Source organism: Stenella coeruleoalba (assembly GCF_951394435.1).
Source record: "Stenella coeruleoalba genome assembly, chromosome: 19".
Lineage (NCBI taxonomy): Eukaryota > Metazoa > Chordata > Mammalia > Artiodactyla > Delphinidae > Stenella > Stenella coeruleoalba.
In genome coordinates, this window is record NC_137165.1 from 27,704,636 (window position 1) to 27,723,122 (window position 18,487).

An 18,487-nucleotide genomic window follows, 5' to 3' on the forward strand; every position below is an offset into this window, starting at 1 on the left:
GTTAACTCCATATTTCCTTCTTTACAACGGGGAGCAGGAAGCGCAGAGAAGAACAGCACCTCGCCCCGTGAGCGGCAGGATCCCGGGTCACTCGTCCCCAGCGGTGTCCCCAGGGCCGCCCAGCCGGTTCCGCGGCTCGTGGCAGGTGCGCGTGTGCCCGCCCCCTCCGGCGCTCCCGCCTCAGCCCCCCCAAGGACCCAGCCCGGAGCCCGGCGCCTCGCAGCGGCCAGGGGAAGTGCGGCCCGGGGGGCGGAGCCAGGGCCGTGCGGGTGGAGTCGTGAGCCGCGGTGTTGGAGGCCCGGGCCGGCTCCCTGCGCTACCATGGCGTTCGGGAAGAGTCACCGGGACCCATACGCGACCTCCGTGGGCCAGCTCATAGGTAAAAGGGGGACCCCTCCGGCTTGGGGCCGGGACGCTACGCGTTGACTCTGTTCCCGGCCGCAGAGGATCGCGTGGGTCCGAGTTCGACGAACTCCTCCCCGCTCCCCCGCAACTTTCCCAGGCCCCGCGCTCCGCTGGTCCCGAGCGGCACCTGTCCCCGCTGACCTCTCTCGAACCCCACCTCCTCACCTCCCGTCTTCCGGTGCTTTCCGGGGTGGGGGTGGGGTGGAAGCGGACAGGTGGACCGAGGGGATCCAGGTGTGGCGTGGCTGGGCCTCTACAGGGGCGTGTCAACTTCTGGGTAAGGGGAAGCTGTTCAGAAAGTGAGTCCACCCGAGGGCCAAGTGTTGTCCTTCCCGTTTTGCAAAGAGAAAAAGTTTCCAGGAGGTTAAGTGCAGTGACCTCGATGTGACAGGCAGGTCTCCAAACTAGTTCTGACTCCAGGCCCTTAAAACGTGAGTTACTTTTTAGGGGTGAACAAAGAGAACGAACATGCCTAGCACTGGAGCGAAGGAAGGGGGAGCCAGGCGCGCTCTGGGTACACAAGAGGCCTCTCAAGGCCACTAGGGGCTACACAGGTGTCTGCCTGACTCCTTCCCTCTCCCGTGGCCGTGCTCTGATCCATGTACGCGGAAGCCGGAGCCAGTGCCTGGACTGTTTAACAACACCGGCTCCCTTCTCCCTGGTCTCTGATACCTCCCTTGGGAACCGGGTGTGGCACCAGTGCATATAGATGCCAAGCAAAGCGTCATCACTTGGGGGAGCTTCGTGGGATGAGGAAAGCATGAAAACCTGGTAGTTGTAATAAGGAGGCTCAGATTTGAACAGTTTTGCCTGCAGCTCAGTTAACTGCTGTATGACAAGAACACATTACCCAGGGACTTCCCTGGTGGTCCAGTGGTTAAGACGTCACCCTTCCAATGCAGGGGGCGCTGGTTCTATCCCTGGTCGGGGAACTAAGACCCCACATGCTGCGCGGCCAAAAATAAATAAAGAATGAATAAATTAAAGAACCAAAACCAAAACACTACTCAACCTGAAGCTTAGTTCCCATACCTTTATAAGATGGTGAGTGTAACTATCATTGAGGAGGAGATGCTTTCTAAACTGTTGCTGGCTGTATCTCTGTTGGGTATTAAAATGAACCCTGAACAGAAGTGGATTCAGGCTGCATCTTCATAAGTTGATTTATTCTTTAATGCTGTGAACATTTACTGACTGCCAGCTATATCCCTGGACCTGGACCAGGCAAAGGTAAGATGTGGTCTCAGCCATCACGGAACGCATAATCTTATAGGGAAGACGCACACAATTTCGTACTGACAATAGTGCAGTACCTTTGCAATAGAAGAGAAGTGTAAAACACCCAAAACTTATGAAAAGGGAGAACTTAACTCTGCCATGGCCTTTGAAGGGTGAGTAGGAGTTTTCTAGGAAGATGGGAATGTGGGAAGAAGGAGGACAGAATGGGGAGCAAGAAATCTGGCAGAAAGAACCTTGTAACTGAACACAAGATTGGTAAGCCTTGTCCATTTGAATGCCAAATTCAAATAGTGTTTCTCCTAGATGAGGAGCAGTCTAAGCTTTGGAGTTCCCCTAACCAAACCTTTATCCTCTTCATTATCCTTTTAATTTTTGCTCAATTCCCCTAGAACCTCATGTTTTCATGCTGAGGGATATTCTCCTTTCTCGTAGTAGAGATGTTAAGCTCATTCAGGTTGAGTGTTCTATTATCCTTCCCAGGTGACATTTTGTATTCTTAAGGAGGATGTCAGAAGAGGGAAAAGCTATCTGACTGTTTAGTGATGGGGTTACAGGTACAGGAGCCTTCAAGTCTGCCTGGTGCAGCTCTGGTTAGTACAGGTGCTAGGAAGTACATAGACAGTTTCAGTAGATCTGTCTTTTTCTCAACACCACCCCCAAAGGAGAATAAGTGACTTTTAAAAAGCAAACAAAAACTGGCATCAAACATCAAACAACCTAGATTTGAATGCTAGTTCTACCGTGTACTGACTGTGTAGCCTTGGGTAACTTCCTTAACCTCCTTGAACTTCTGTTTCATCACCTCAAAACAGTGGGTTAAATGAAATTGCATAAGATAAAATACTTAGTTTAGCACTGTGCACTTCATCTTGTAGGTGACTGTCCTTCTCTGAAAGACAGGCAGGCAGATGGAGATTTAGCTGGGCTGTCTTGGCCCTGCAGCCTTTATTAATAGGTCACTCATTACTGTTGCAAGAGAAACACCTGGGTTTTGACTGATTCTTGAATTACTGGGAATTGCTCAGAAAAAAAAAATCTCTCTGCTCTTTGGTGATATAAACTTAATGGTACTTGCTAGTGAACTCCAGGCAGATTGTTTCAGGAGGACCAGACATGTTTTATTCTGTTGTAGCTCAGATTCAACACAACAGCTTTTTCTTTGCAGAAAAGGCTACATTTGCTGGAGTTCAGACTGAAGATTGGGGCCAGTTCATGCACATCTGTTACATAATTAACACTGCCCACGATGGGTGAGTTCAGTGTGTGGTTCATGTATTTGCCTCTCATAAGAAGTGTCAGAACATATTTTCTCTTGCAAACTGGTTTTCTTGTTGAAATAGTGTTTCCATCACCCTTTAAGCACCCACTGCCTTTTGAAGACATGTCAGGTTGAAATATTAGGACAGCTGCTTGTTTCAGCATGTGGAATAGTTGAGAATCCATTATAATTTTTCTCCTCTTTGCCTTTTCCTTAATAGTTTCAAATTTTGTCTCGGTGAAGCTCAAATTCCTTGTTCTTTAAGGAGAGAGGAAGATACTGTTTCCTTTGTTAGGAATTCTTCTTGCTCTGATTGGCAATATTTTATGTTACTGTAACTGAAAAATATTATCAAGAAGCTAGTGGTCTCCTGGTGGTGACCTGTCTCTGGGCAGTTGTCATTACCAACCAGGAAATAATCTAGCAGTTGTTTTCCTCTGCCTGTCACAAGACAATTTTTTTTTTCTTCCGAATGCCAACTCACCCATGTTTATGCTGAGTTCTTAAACAATGTGTTATCTTTTGTTACACTTCTTAAACTTTACAGAATTGAAGTTTAAAAAATAAAATCATTAAGAAGACCAACTATTTTGTGATTTAGTCTGAACTACAAGTTGTTAAAAGGGATTTTCCTGTGCATTTAAACTAATAATGAACAGCAAAGGAGACTGTCTTAGTTTTTGTTGATGAAGAAAACATTACACTTAATTATTGACTATCTCAATGGAAAGTGCTTATGGTTAGTACTTTAAAATATTTATGGTGTTTTCCCTGTAATCTTGTTTACCATATTTGTTTCCTCTAAAACTTTTCTTCATTGATAATACTAATTTCTTCATTGATAATGCAAAAAGGGAAATGCAATGTAAAATTTTTTTCTTTTAAAACAGTGTCTTTATTCTTTTCAACTTTTCTAAGGGTTTCATCTTAGATTTCATATATGATTTTTTAGAAATATGTATAATATTTTATAATAGTTACAATTTTAAGTATATGTAATATTATGTAATTATATTATCATATAATAGAAATTCTAAATTCTAAATTCAAAAAATATTTGTATCTTTTTTAAGTTTTGAGGTATAATTGGCATATAGCACTGTATAAGTTTAAAGTGTACAGCATAATGACTTGAATTACATATACTGCAAAACAGTTTCCACAACAAGTTTTGTTAACATCCATCACCTCATACAGTTACAAAAAATGTTTTTTCCTTGTGATGAGAACTTTCAGGATCTACTCTCTTAACAACTGTCAAATATACCATACAGCAGTATTAACTATAGTCATCATGTTGTACGTTACATCCCCATTACTTATCTATAACTGACCATCTCAGAGTAAATTTAGACTGTCTACTTACACATAGTTCCTCCTTTTGTAACATAACATTGTAGCATATCAGAACCTGACCTGGTTAGTCCTAACTCCTCCTACATCCCATTGCCTATAGGATGCTTAGGAAATACTAATAAAAATAGGTAACATTTTTGGAAATTACATTTCCTGTAAACTGGTTCTGTGCGTTGATATGGGCTGTGGGTGTGAGTATATTTCACATGTAGTGCTTTCTAGGTAATGATCATCATCTGCATATTTTGTTTGATTCTGACAAGGAGGTAGGTGGTATTGTCTGCCTAGATGTATGAGGAAACGGGTGTAAAAATGTTAAGTCATCTGCCCAGTGCCACACAGAACCAATACCTTGGTTATCTCCTTAGCCGTTCCTCTTTCCACACTGCATGCTGCTTTTCAGAGACTACTTGCTTTCAGCAATGGCTACGTTGATGATTTTACTGTGTTTATTGCCACAGGCCAAAAGATGCAGTAAAAGCTTTGAAGAAAAGGATTTCCAAAAATTACAATCATAAAGAAATACAACTTACCTTGTCAGTAAGTATTTACTTTAATGTTAAATTAAGACCAGAATTTTCCAAGCTATAGTCACGTTTCTAATTTTGGGTATAAAAGATACAAATATTCTGAGATAATTAATAGGTTAGCAAAAAGTTATTTACAGTATGAATTAAAACTATTCATTTATTGAGAATTGCAGAATCAAGGGAGTTTCGTTGTTTGTAATAGCATTTAATTCGGTGGAAAGTGAGTGTTCCTGGAAAAGCATATTTTCCTGGTTAGGAGATGGGAACTGGTCATGAAAAACCTGTATGTACTGAGTTGCTCAAGAAGTTTGTGTATGTGTTACACATGGGGAAGATTGAAGCTTGAGAAGTGCCTCCCCGTCATCTTTCTACCTCATTTGAACACCTCTGTGGAATTCTGAGATGCTGGAGGCTCTTTAGGGTTCAGCCAAGTTCTGCTGTTTGGTATAATTTGGAGAATGTTCTTTGTTGATTTAAACAATTCTCCTGTGCACCTTATCGCTTGATTTGGGTGTGGACATTTATTTGACATGTTCCCATTTTCCCCCAACCTTGGCCGTGTGACCTCTTCAGTTGCTTGGTGAGTTGCCCGTTTTACTTCAGTATGTTTTGCAAACCCTGCCTGCTGCCTGAGAGTGAGCTGTGTGGCTTTCTAGTTTCTTCTGTGTGCCTTTGCTGACCTCAGCCCAGCCGCAAGCCACATGTGGTTATGGCACTACTCTGCCAGCATCACACTGCTCTTAGGGGACTTGGACGTGTTTATCTAGAGGGCTGTGGAACAGAGGTGAGCACAGCCCCCCTTTTCTAGTTTCAGGGGGAAAATCATTTATCACATCTTGCTTACTTGGAGAGTAACTGAATGAGAAAATGAATTGAAGTCTTAATGATACTATCACTGAAGAAACCCTTCAAGTTGGGGTCTGAATATAGTTTTGGAGGGATTTTCTTCTCTCATCTTTTTTGACCTCTCCCCTGTCCTTTACCATAGCAGCCCCCTCAGGGAGGTCACAGAATGCAGGCAACTGGAGAGAGAGGAGTAAGGCACTTCAGTAGAAATGTCAGAACAATGGGTTGGTGGTGGAAATAAACCTTTGCCTGGTACCTGGTTGATGCTCTCAACAACCCTTTGAAGAAGTTGTATTATTGACTCCACTTCAGAAATGAAGAAACTGAGACTTAGTGAGGTTAAGTGATTTTTTTTTTTTTTTTTCCCCTCCAAGATTTAAGTAGCATAGGCAAGATTTCAGTCCGGTTCTCAGATTCTAAATTCCATGTCCTTGCCCCATACACCTTGCTTCTCAGAACAAATCAAGCCCCTTGAAAGAAAAGGCTGCTGTGTTTCATTTGTGTTTTCAACTCCTTTCTACATGGTAGAAGACCTAGTGCATCAGTGTACCAGGTGTTGAGTGGTTAAAATGATTGAGTGTCCTTCAGCCCCCATCCCACTCTCCTAGCATCCAGGAAGGACTCAAGGAATGTAGAAGAATTGGGGTAGAAAGATACGTAGCTGTGCCCTAAAATGAAGTGGATCTAGGATATCTCAGGGCTGCTGAAGGTTAGGAGAATTGACTGAGTAACCTAAGGGCAGAAGATGAATTTATGCCACTTTTGAATTTCAGCATGCGGTATTTCACCTTCTCACAGTTGTTTATTCTGTATAATGCGTTTGTCTCTTTCTCTGTTGTAGCCAGCCTACGTGACATTTCCATGGTTGCTTCTTATCCTCAGCTCCATATCCTCCTCCATCACAGTTCCTTCCTTCTGGGGATGAACCAGGACTCTTCCCTGGGGAATCTGACTTATCCCAGAGTGTTGTCTCTTTCAGCCCTCCATCTCTGAGTTCCCACTCTTTCTGTCCTTCCAGTCGTCTGATCTCTTAGGCCTTACTCCCAGCTAGCTGCCTGTTCCCTGTTCCACCTCAGGTAACTGTTCATCCTCCACCTCCTAATTTCCACACCAGTACGTGAGAACAAGTGAATCTAAAACCTGTGCCAAAGTAAAGGTGAGAGTCACAGGTTGGGGGTCATTGTTAGGGGCAGAGTTCATTAAGGTACCTACTTCTTGGATTTTCTTTGAATTGGTCTTTGACTCTTGCTAGCTTCATGCATATTTCCCCAAGTTGTATAGTCAGTGGCCCAATCACCTCACCTCACGCTACTCACTGCATTGTAGTGGTGTCTTTAAGGCTTCAGAACAGACTTTAATATTAACTTAAGCCAGACTTAATCATGAGAGAGATTAGTCACAGAGAGAATCATCCAGGGGCTTCCCTGGTGGCGCAGGGGTTGAGAATCTGCCTGCTAATGCAGGGGACACGGGTTCGAGCCCCTGTCTGGGAGGATCCCACATGCTGCGGAGCAACTAGGCCCGTGAATATTTAGCATTCATTTTACTGTTAGGGAAAATGAGATTTGGAGGCAAAGTATCTTGCCTAAGACTGCATATCTGGTTACATGAAGTATTTTTATAAATTCCCATTGAACTAGAGGCACTTTTCCTCTCAGCAGTTCATCAGATAAAAACTCATCATAACAGTATATCAAGCAAAAACTCATTTGTTATTCAACTTTTCAGCTTGTCTTTTTCTAAACAACTTGCATTAAAATACAATAGATTCATCTTAATATGTTTTGGCTTCTGATTTTACTTTCCTTTGCCTTAAAGGTTCTCCCTGTATATTTCACAAAGCTGCATGTGCTCAGCTTCTGTATTTTATGGTTGCATTTTTAGCCACATTGCCCTTAAAACTGCAGCTTTCATACCTTCTTATTTCTGTATTGCCATTAAAGTGACACAAATACAGAGCATGGTGTAAAGTCAGTTTTCAGGGCTTCTTTTCTGCAAAGATGATTATACCTATCCTGGTCACGTTATGGTTTTTGTGACCTCGGAGAAGGTGTTAGCATGGGAACTAGAGATTTAATTTTGTTTTTAGATCACTTTTAGAAATCCACTTTCTGCATGCAGTTCTTCAATACCAGCTCATTCTTTCTTAGCCTGACTTCTGCTTATGTTGCTTTATTGAAAATCTTTTTTTCAAGGTGACTGATGACCCCACTAACCAACAAACCTAGCTGAGTTTTTCAGTCCATATTCTTAACCATTTGACACTCCATCCTCCTAGAAACTCTGCCCTCTTTTGATTTTACCAACATTATGTTCTATTTATCTTATGCATCAGTTTCTGTTGATTGCCTTTCCTGAGCGTCCTTCTGGCCTCACAGGTGAACCCCTTTGTCCCTTCCTCTCTGCTCATCCAAGGCAGGCTTGATAACTCACTTTTGGCCTCACTCTCCCCTGAACTATAGCTGTGCATGTACAGCTCTCAGCAAAAAATCTCTACTTGAATGTCTCATTGTCCTTTTTGTCTTAGTCACCTTGAGCTGCTCTAACAAAATACCATAGATTAGGTGGCTTAAACAACAGACATCTATTTCTCACAGTCCTGGAGGCTGTGAAGTCCAAGATCAAGGTGCCGGCAGATCCAGTGTATGATGAGGGCCCACCCTCTGGCTTGTAGATGGCCATCTTCTTGCTGTATCCTCACATGGCCAAGAGAGAGATGATCTCTCTTATCCCTTTCTTATAAGAGCACTAATCTCATTCATGAGGACTCCACCCTCATGACCTAACTCCCTCCCAAAAATCCCACCTCCAAATACCATCACATTAGGGATTAGGAGGTTCCACATGGGAATTTGGGAGGGACACAAACATTCAGTTCACAGCACTTATAAACTCAAAATATCTAAATTTCAACCCACCATTTTGACCTTCGACTAGTCATAGTATCCCATCCACTTCCAGATTTCCATCAATCTCATGCAGAGTAACAGTCACTTAACTTTCAGCCTTTCCTTTTCAACAAACCCCGGTTGCTGAAAGTTCTTGCTTCATAATTCTCATGTCTTTCCCTTCCTTGTACCCACATCATCCTAGTTTAGGCCTTTCTGCATCAGGCTGTACTAGTGGGTAACTGCTGGATCTCTCTATCATTCCAGGGTCTTTGCCCTCCAATTCCCTTTGTAGGGTGCTGCTTGAAAACCTTGTCAGAGTACTATGCATGCACTAACCTTTCTCTCAAGTTCAGGATAGAGGTGTGATGGTGACAAAACTAATAAGAACCCTTCAGTGGCTTCTTACTGCCTTCACGATAATCTTCAAATTCTTTACATTGCCACACAAAATTTCTCTACTGTCTGGATGAAGCCCCTCCAGACTTAATCCACCCACCTCCCCAATGTCCCCAGTTTGCTGATGTAAAGAAGCCTCTACAAACTGGAGTACTTATTTTCCTCCTCACAGCTCATATGCTTTGTCACCTGTACTTATATTTTTTAATACCATTTACCTGTCTAGACTATTGCTCTATACTCATTTGTACTTTTCTTGACCATTTTTCAAAGCCCAGCGTAGAACCACCCTTTTCCAAAAGTCTTAAGACCACCTGGCCCTAAATTATCACATCTGCCTATAAAGGTCTGTAGCTGGGGTAACCATGTAATTTTTCATCTAGGCAAGGACATTTTTGAGAGTGAAAGGAGGTATCATCATTAATAAAACCAGGACAACAGGAGTTCACCAGGACTTTCCTGGCAAAACTAGGACACGTCACCTTGTATGGAGCCCACATGCTTTGTTTGCACCTCCCATTGGCCCTTGGCATTTACTACCTTGCATAGTTATTAGTTCTCGTATAATTGTGTCCTGGCTCCCCAACAGGACCATCCGCTAAGCAGTTACGTTATGCCTTATATTTCCTCACATTTCCAGAACCTAACATTTTGCCATGTATTTTAGTAGATACTAAATTATGTTTATTAATTGGAATGCTGGTGGAAATCATTACTTAGCAATTTTTACCTTATATTTAGGAGGTGGTTTTGCAAAGAGATAAAACGTTTAATTTTTCTCTTTAGCTTATTGACGTGTGTATGCAGAACTGTGGTCCGAGTTTCCAGTCTCTGATTGTGAAGAAGGAATTCGTTAAAGATAGTCTAGTTAAGCTGCTGAGTCCCAGATATACCTTGCCAATAGACATTCAGAATAGAATTTTGAATTTCATTAAGGTAAGTCTATTATATATCTTATGGGATGGTGAATGTCTAAGATTAGAGATTTAATTACCTAACTCCCAATTGGTTCAGTGATCCTTTACAAGCCTGGGATTGAGCCCCAAAGAGTTTTCACTATTCGGTTTTCCATGTAATAATAATTTCTTGGCATTGGATAGTGGCCTTTTTCTGAAGAATGTGTAGTCTTTTCCATACGTGTCTCTCAGTTTCTATCTTATCTACATCAGATAGGAGAGAGAGTGACGTGTACGTTCATTTTGCAGGTGTGGAAACTATGTTCTGGGGTAGATAACTCACTGCTTTCAGAGTTATTTGGCAAAAGAGCTACTGATGCTGTTTTAGAATCTGTTAATTCTAGATTTAGTATAGCAAAAAACAAACAATAGTATCTATTCCAGAGTTTCATTAAATTGTTGAGGCATGGCAGTTTGGTGATTAAAAATATATTATTCTAATGGCCATCATCAAAAAATATACAAACAGGACTTCCCTGGTGGCACAGTGGTTGAGAGTCCGCCTGCCGATGCAGGGGACGCGGGTTCGTGCCCCGGTCCGGGAAGATCCCACATGCCGCGGGCCATGGCCGCTGAGCCTGCGCTTCCGGAGCCTGTGTTCTGCAACAGGAGAGGCCACAACAGTGAGAGGCCCGCGTACCGCAAAAAAAAAAAAAAAAAAAAAAAAAGAAAGAAAAATATATATATATACATACATACACACACACACACAATGGAGAGGGTGTGGAGAAAAGGGAACCCTCTTGCACTGTTGGTGGGAATGTAAATTCATACAGCCGCTATGGAGAACAGTATGGAGGTTCCTTAAAAAACTAAAAATAGAACTGCCATATGACCCAGCAATCCCACTACTGGGCGTATACCCTGAGAAAACCATAATTCAAAAAGAGTCATGTACCACAATGTTCATTGCAGCTCCATTTACAATAGCCAGGACATGGAAGCAACCTAAGTGTCCATCGACAGATGACTGGATAAAGAAGATGTGGTACATATATACAATGGAATATTACTCAAGCCATAAAAAGAAACAAAATTGAGTTATTTGTAGTGAGGTGGATGGACCTAGAATCTGTCATACAGAGTGAAGTATGTCAAAAAGAGAAAAACAAATACTGTATGCTAACACATATATATGGAATCTAAATTTTTAAAAAAGTGGTCATGAGGAACCTAGGGGCAGGACAGGAATAAGGACGCAGACGTAGAGAATGGACTTGAGGACATGGGGAGGGGGAAGGGTAAGCTGGGACAAAGTGAGAGAGTGGCATGGTCTAATATATACTACCAAATGTAAAATAGGTAGCTAGCGGGAAGCAGCTGCATAGCACAGGGAGATCAGCTCAGTGGTTTGTGACCACCTAGAGGGATGGGATAGGGAGGGTGGGAGGGAGGGAGACACAAGAGGGAGGAGATATGGGAACATATGTATATGTATAACTGATTCACTTTGTTACAAAGCAGAAACTAACATACCATTGTAAAGCAATTATACTCCAATAAAGATGTTTTATATATATATATATATATATATATATATATAGATTATTCTAGTCTCTAAAAATGTACATTCAAAAGTAGCTTTCTTTTTCTGAGTAAGGTACATAATTGTCAATCTCTCATTTTCTGTCACCAGTTTAGGAGTTGTGTTTTGTTTTGCTGCTTATTTATCTCTGGAACTTTCCATCTCTTGAATTCAGACATGGTCGCAGGGTTTTCCAGGAGCTGTGGATGTAAGTGAAGTGAAAGAAGTGTACCTGGACCTCCTTAAGAAAGGTGTTCAGTTTCCTCCATCAGATGCAGTGGCTGAAACAGCCAGACAAGAGGTAGGAGGCCGTTCTTTGACCTATGTAGAGTAAGACAGTGTAGTGCATGGGTCTTTTCTCTTTGAAAGGGACCACCCTAGCTCCACCTAGCTTCACCTAAAAGATTAATCTGTTAGAAGGATACTGTGATACCTCATAAGATACAAGCCGCAAGAAGGGTGGTGTTAGCTGGATCTTTGAACAGAGAACCAAGCATTCAAATGCCTTGTTACTTGTCTACCTTCCTTTGATCATCAGTTTCGTTCTTCTCTCTCATTGCAGACTAGCTTTTTCCACATGGTAAACAACATAGCTCCCAAATTTTCATATTATAGCCTTAGCTTTTTCACATTCCACGTCCCAAATTTCAGAGAAGGGCCTCATTGAACCAACCTAGGTCAGTTTTCCATTTCTTCACAAATTAACTAAGGTCATATAAGAACGGGGTTGCTCCATATAGAAATTATTTAGGTAGAGCAGAAGAGGGGCAGTTTTCAAAAGAAAAGATTGGTGCTAGACAGGCAGGGGTCTCTATTATAGGTATTCATATAATAGATTTGTTTATTAATACTGTGCCCATAGAAGAGTTTCGCAATGTTCACATGTATTCATTCTCAAGTTTGCAAGCAACTTTCAAGGTTTTGAACTTAGAACACTTGTAGTGACTGATAATAATTCATCTCCTAACTTACTATGATTTCCATAACGTAAAAACAGTAATTCTTTCCTTCTGCATATTGGTGAGTCCTGCCTTGGTAGAAAAAGCAATTCAGGTGTATACCAAAAGTCTGATCTTTGTGAAGGCTTTGTCCTGAGGGCTCACTCTCCCTAGTGACTGAGTCATCTGAATGGAAAAACTGGATTTGGACTGGCTGAGTTAATTTAAATAATAATATTTCTATATTTCATGTTGATAGACTGCTCAGATCTCACCAAATCCACCACCATCTGTTCCTACTGCACCAGCTCTTTCTTCTGTGGTTTCCAAGAGCGCCACTATTATATTGGTCCCAGAACAGGTAACAACAGCAATGACTGTATTTATTGATGACTTTTTCTAAGTTCTAAGTACTTTATATATAGTTTGTTTATTTTTAACAATATTATCATAAGGTAGAGGTACATTTTAACCTCATTTTACAGAGGAGGGGACTGAAGCTTAGTGACACTGTATAAGTTATGATGGTTCAACTCTTAAGTGGAATTAATCCCATGGATTCTGCCTGATTATAAAAGCCTGAGCTTTTAACAGTTGTCCTCGTCGAGTGGCTTTTGTGGCTTTGTGGAGGCTTGGCTGTGGGACGGATCTTGTGTAAGGTGATTCCTGTTGCTCCTGATAGGACTGTCTGTATGCCACACCAGAGAGCTCAGTAAGTGGTCATCTTATTACTATTATTAACTGTGCCAACTGAATTACATTTACTTGTTTGTCTATATCTGTTTATCTAATGTTTAGACAAGCAATTATGAAATGAAGCTCATTTCTGTTCTGCTATAAGGGAACTATCATTTAAGACTTTATATTATTATTATTCGGTATTGTATAACAATCCATGTGATTAATTCCTCTTAGAATTTAATCCAGGAAGAAAAAAAAGTGTTTCTCTCTTGATTCTTCCCTCTCTAATACCGTGGGACTATAAAACATTCACTTTTTTCTCTCCCATTGGTTTCTATGAAACCCAGACTAACATTTGCCATTTTCTTCAGGTTGCTGATAGGGTTACCTTCTCCCTTCTCCATATTGGTTCCAATCTGACTTTTTCCCTTCATTAACTTTCCTAGAGCATAGTTTTAAATTTATTACAAGAGCTCTCAAGACCTTTTAGAAGGTGACAGATTGTACATTTGTAAAATAATTATATGTACATTTGTATAAATTTGAAAATATTAAATTTTACAAACATGTTTTCTCTGCAAGCAAGAAACAAGGTAGCCATTCTTTGTGTCACACTTACTGGTGATTGTGTTGCTCTCGACAGATTGGAAAACTGCGCAGTGAATTGGATATGGTGAAAATGAATGTGAGAGTGATGTCTGCCATATTGATAGAGAATATTCCTGGGTCTGAAAACCATGAAGACACAGAGCTTCTGCAGGTGTAGTATGATTTCAGGGACAAGCAGTCCCTGAAAGTTATTCTCTAAACTTAGAGCCTTGGAGATAGAAGGCACCGTAATATTGACTTGTCCATGCTCCAGCATGTTTACTTGATTTTTAAACTTAACAAGAAGCTGCAAGGATGACTTTATCAGAAATGCCGTGGTAACTTAGACGTGGTACTTACCCTCTTGCAATAAATAATTTAACATCATTTAATCATTCATAGCCTAGCCATATACAGCCTCTGCTAATCTCTAATTGTTTTCAGTGTGTAAAAGTTACCTATCTATTCAGCAAACATAATGAGTAACTATAATGTGTTAAAGGATATAGAAATGAGGAGGCTGTCCTAGTCCTTAAGGAACTTAGGTCTAGTGGGCAAGAGTGTTTTGTAAACGACAAGTTTAATAAAATATTGATGCTATAATAGAAATGTATTTATCATACTGTGGGTTCAGGGGTGGGGGCAAGGAGAAAGGTGAGGGTTTTTGGAAAGGTTTAGGTGGAGGCAGTGCCGACACTGTGGAGGAGCAAGTGGGCAGTGCATTTGGATGTGTATGGGCATGTGAAGGACACGGGCAGCTCATTATGACTGGAGTGGGGGCCCTCCGAGACCCTCTTCTGTGTCTCTACATCCAGTGCACTTTTTCCCTCTAATGGTTTCTTCTAATTTTCAATTTTAAGGTTTTTTTTTGTTTTTTTTTTTTTGCGGTACGTGGGCCTCTCACTGTTGTGGCCCCTCCCGTTGTGGAGCACAGGCTCCGGATGCACAGGCTCCGGACGCGCAGGTTCAGCGGCCATGGCTCACGGGCCCAGCTGCTCCGCGGCATGTGGGATCTTCCTGGACCGGGGCGTGAACCCGTGTCCCCTGCATTGGCAGGTGGACTCTCAGCCACTGCGCCACCAGGGAAGCCCATCAATTTTAAGTTTTAACACACACTTTAACACATTATTTTAGAAGCAGTTAGAGGAAAAAAATCAGTTTCTAAATCTTTTTCTTGCCCCCAAAGTTAAGAAACTTATATTTTTACTTTTCTCTGATTCCACTCCCCACTTCTCATGTTGTTGTTATCTTTCCTTTAAGTCCTTCGATTGTTAGTAAATAACATTTTTCTTGATTATTGCTTGTTTGGGAAACAATCAATGGTGTAAAAATGTCCTTTTTCAACATTACCACCTGTATTTAACTGCTATCTCCTTAACTTGTTACTAGTGGTAAACTTTGAGTGTTTACGTGTCCAAAGATGTCTTTTGGCTGCCATGTTAAGGGCTCACAGTTTGGCCTAGGTACAGAATTATTTTCCTTAAGTCCTTCAAAGATACTGCTCCATTGTTCTTGCACCCAGTGGTGCTATTGAGAAGTATCATATTATGTATTCTTGCACCTTTGTTTTATAATCTGTTTTTCTGATTGTATTTGTGATTTCTCTTTAATGCCTCTGAAATTTCACTATACTGTGTCTAGGGATATGTGTGCATGTATGTGCATATGTGTATTTACCTTACTTAACCCGCTTAGTATCAATACTTGATAGGCCTTTTGCCCTGTCAGCTTAAGTGTATTTTGCTTCTGGGAAATTCGCAGCTCTTATTTCAGATATTTCTTTTCTAGTATTCTTTCTGTCTTTGTATGGAACATGATTTAGATGATGAAACTTTCAGTTATATTTTTCTTATCTCAACTCTTATAAACGTTTTGTTTCTTCTTCCTTTTATGCTGTAGTTCTAGCAAAGCTTCTCAATTTTATGTATTATTTCTCTTAAATGTGAACATCAGATTGTCTATTTGGCCCTCCTAATGAATGTTTTATTTCAACAATTTTTTATTTTAAAAATTTATTTCAATTTTTATAATAGTTCTTTCATGGATACGCTTTTCCCTTTTGTCTTTCTAAGGATAGTAATTATTTTTAAAGGTGCTTTTCCATTTGCTCTGTGGATTCTCTTTCCTTGGGTACAAGTTCTTTTGTTCATCACCTCTTTCATTTCATTTCTCAAGTATCTGGATAGACTGGTGATAGTGAGCTTATTTTTGTGTGAGATCCCTGACAGCTCGTCTGCATTTCTGTGACCCACCTTGCCCATGCCAAGTGGAAAACACTGTTACTGCAGCTTGTTCTTAGTACTATTTCTGAGTATTTCTGTGTTTGCTGCTGTTTTCAGAGTACGTAGCATTGGCACGGGATGATGCTGGGTGGGTTATATTGGTAGCTGGTCTTCTAAGTTATATGCTTCCTATTTTTCCTGGTTGCTACCAGCAACTGGAAACAGTACCCTATGTCTCTGTCCCAAGCATTGCTGCCACCTAGACACAGATGCTCCTGCCTCAGCTGTCTGGTCTCACATGGGGAGAGAGGCGTGAGCACAGGTTGTCTTGTCCAGTTGTTTCACTACTGTACCTCAGCTGTTTGTTAGCTGCCCCTCATACTGTCTTCTTCTGGCTTCCACGGTCTCTAGTCATGGAGCATCCTTCATTTCCTTCCATGTTCTGTGGCAGTACTCATTGTGGGCAGTCTTGAGTGTCCTGGATTGTGCTTTCCTCTAATCCAGGGGTCAGCATGCTGTGGCCAGTGGGTTATATGCAGGCTTCGGTTGTCTGTGAACTCAGAATGGGTTTTACATTTTTAAACGATTTTAAAAAAAAGAAAAAAACAGGTCATTTCTCAAGTTATATCTATGCAAGCCTACCTCCAGAGACCACAAGGGAGTCAGACACACCCCTCAAGGAACCCCTTGCCACCCCCCACCCACTATCAATGGATTTGAGTTTGTGGTATCCCTCAGGTGCACAGAGGGTTTTTAAACCACAGCTTGGGAGCATCAGGTTCCAGGAGAAGGGTGGCAAGATCTGGTCTGCCCAGGTTATTGCGGACTTGATATGCTATGCCTGAGTGGGCTTAACCCAGGTGGCAGAAGGAAGCCATTAAAGGGATATAAGCTGAAGGACTGCATAACCAGGTAAAACTTTAGAAAGAGTCCTCTGGTGAACACTGAGATGACAAATTCTGGGGGAAGCAAGACACAACTCTTGGAAACAATTTAAGACAGCATTTCCTACTGGTCTTATGTTGTATATTATGTGGGGAATATGACATCTGTGGTCAAATAAGTTCCAAAACCAATTGTTTACTGTATTTCTCCTCTTGGAGGGTCAAAAAGTTCATTAGTATAGTAAAGGCTCTAAGAGTCTTTTTTTATTGAAGTATAGTTGATTTACAATGTTGTGTTAGTTTCAGGTGTAGAGCAAAGTGATTCGGTTGTATCAATACATATATATGTATGTATCTATATTCTTTTATTTGATTCTTTTCCATTATAGGTTATTACAAGATATTGAATATAGTTCCCTGTGCTATACAGTAAATACTTATTATCTATTTTATATATGGTAGATATATTTTATATATCATCCTAATTTATCCCTCCCCCAACCCCTTCCCCTTTGGTAACCATAAATTTGTTTTCTATGTCTGTGAGTCTGTTTCTGTTTTGTAAGTAAGTTCATTTGGACTGTTTTTTAGATTCCACATATGAGTGATATCATATAATATTTGTCTTTCTCTGTCTGACTTACTTCACTTAGTACGATCATCTCTAGGTTGCTGCAAATGGCATTGTTTCATTCTTTTTTTTGGCTAAGTAGTATTCCATTGTGTATATATGTATATACCACATCTTCTTTATCCATTCATTTGTTGATGGACACTTAGGTTGCTTCCATGTCATGGGTGTTATAAATAGTGCCACTACGAACATTGGGGTGTGTATCTTTTTTTTTTTTTTGCAGTACGTGGGCCTCTCACTGCTGCGGCCTCTCCCGTTGCGGAGCACAGGCTCCGGACGCGCAGGCTCAGCGGCCATGGCTCACGGGCCCAGCCGCTCCGCGGCATGTGGGATCCTCCCAGACCGGGGCACGAACCCGTGTCCCCTGCATCGGCAGGCGGGCTCTCAACCGCTGCGCCACCAGGGAAGCCGGGGTGTGTATCTTTTTGAATTAGAGCTTTCATCTTTTCTGGATATATGTCCAGGAGTGGGATTGCTGGGTCATATGGTTACTCTGTTTTTAGTTTTGGAAGGAACCTCCATACTGTTTTTCCGTAGTGGCTGTATCAGTTTACATTCCCACCAACAGTGTAGGAGGGTTCTATTTTCTCCATACCCTCTCCAGTATTTATTATTTGTAGATTTTTTGGTGGTGGCAATTCTGACCAGTGTGAGATGATACCTTATTGTAGCTTTGATTTGCATTTCTCTAATAATTAGCAATGTTGAGCATCTTTTCATGTGCCTGTTGGCCAAATGTATGTCTTTTGATTGGGTCGTTTGTTTTTTTGTTATTGAGTTGTAGGAGCTGTTTTGTTTATTTTGGAAATGAAGCCCTTGCTGGTCACATTGTTTGCAAAGATTTTCTCCCGGTCTGTAGGTTGTCTTTTTGTTTTGTTTATGGTTTACTTTTTTGTGCAAAAGCTTGTAAGTTCGATTAGGTCTCATTTGTTTATTTCTATTGCCTTGGGAGACTGACCTAAGAAAACATTGCTACAATTTACATCAGAGACTGTCTTGCTTGTGTTCTCTTCTAGGATTTTTATGGTGTCATGTCTTATGTTTAAGTCTTTAAGCCGTTTTGAGCTTATTTTTGTTTATGGTGTGAGGGAGTGCTCTAACTTCATTGACTTACATGTGACTGTCCAACTTTCCCAGC

At 41.3% G+C, this 18,487-nt stretch overlaps 1 protein-coding gene across 3 annotated transcripts in view; it reads left to right on the forward strand.

Moving 5' to 3' along the window:
* Nucleotides 1–233: 233 nt before the first annotated feature.
* TOM1L1 (target of myb1 like 1 membrane trafficking protein) overlaps nt 234–18,487 on the forward strand; it is a 52,716-nt gene continuing 34,462 nt past the window's right edge. For 2 of the 3 annotated variants that reach the window (XR_013824958.1, XM_079903550.1), the window contains exons 1-7: nt 234–379; nt 2,810–2,894; nt 4,720–4,798; nt 9,708–9,857; nt 11,578–11,703; nt 12,600–12,701; nt 13,665–13,781. Coding sequence is in view for 2 of the 3 variants with exons in the window: in XM_079903550.1 (XP_079759676.1) it covers nt 322–379; nt 2,810–2,894; nt 4,720–4,798; nt 9,708–9,857; nt 11,578–11,703; nt 12,600–12,701; nt 13,665–13,781 (717 nt within the window). In the remaining variant the exon portion in view is untranslated. Of the gene's footprint in view, nt 380–2,809; nt 2,895–4,719; nt 4,799–5,006; nt 5,573–9,707; nt 9,858–11,577; nt 11,704–12,599; nt 12,702–13,664; nt 13,782–18,487 lie in introns of those variants that run through there. The other variant, XM_079903551.1, reaches the window with a different exon arrangement.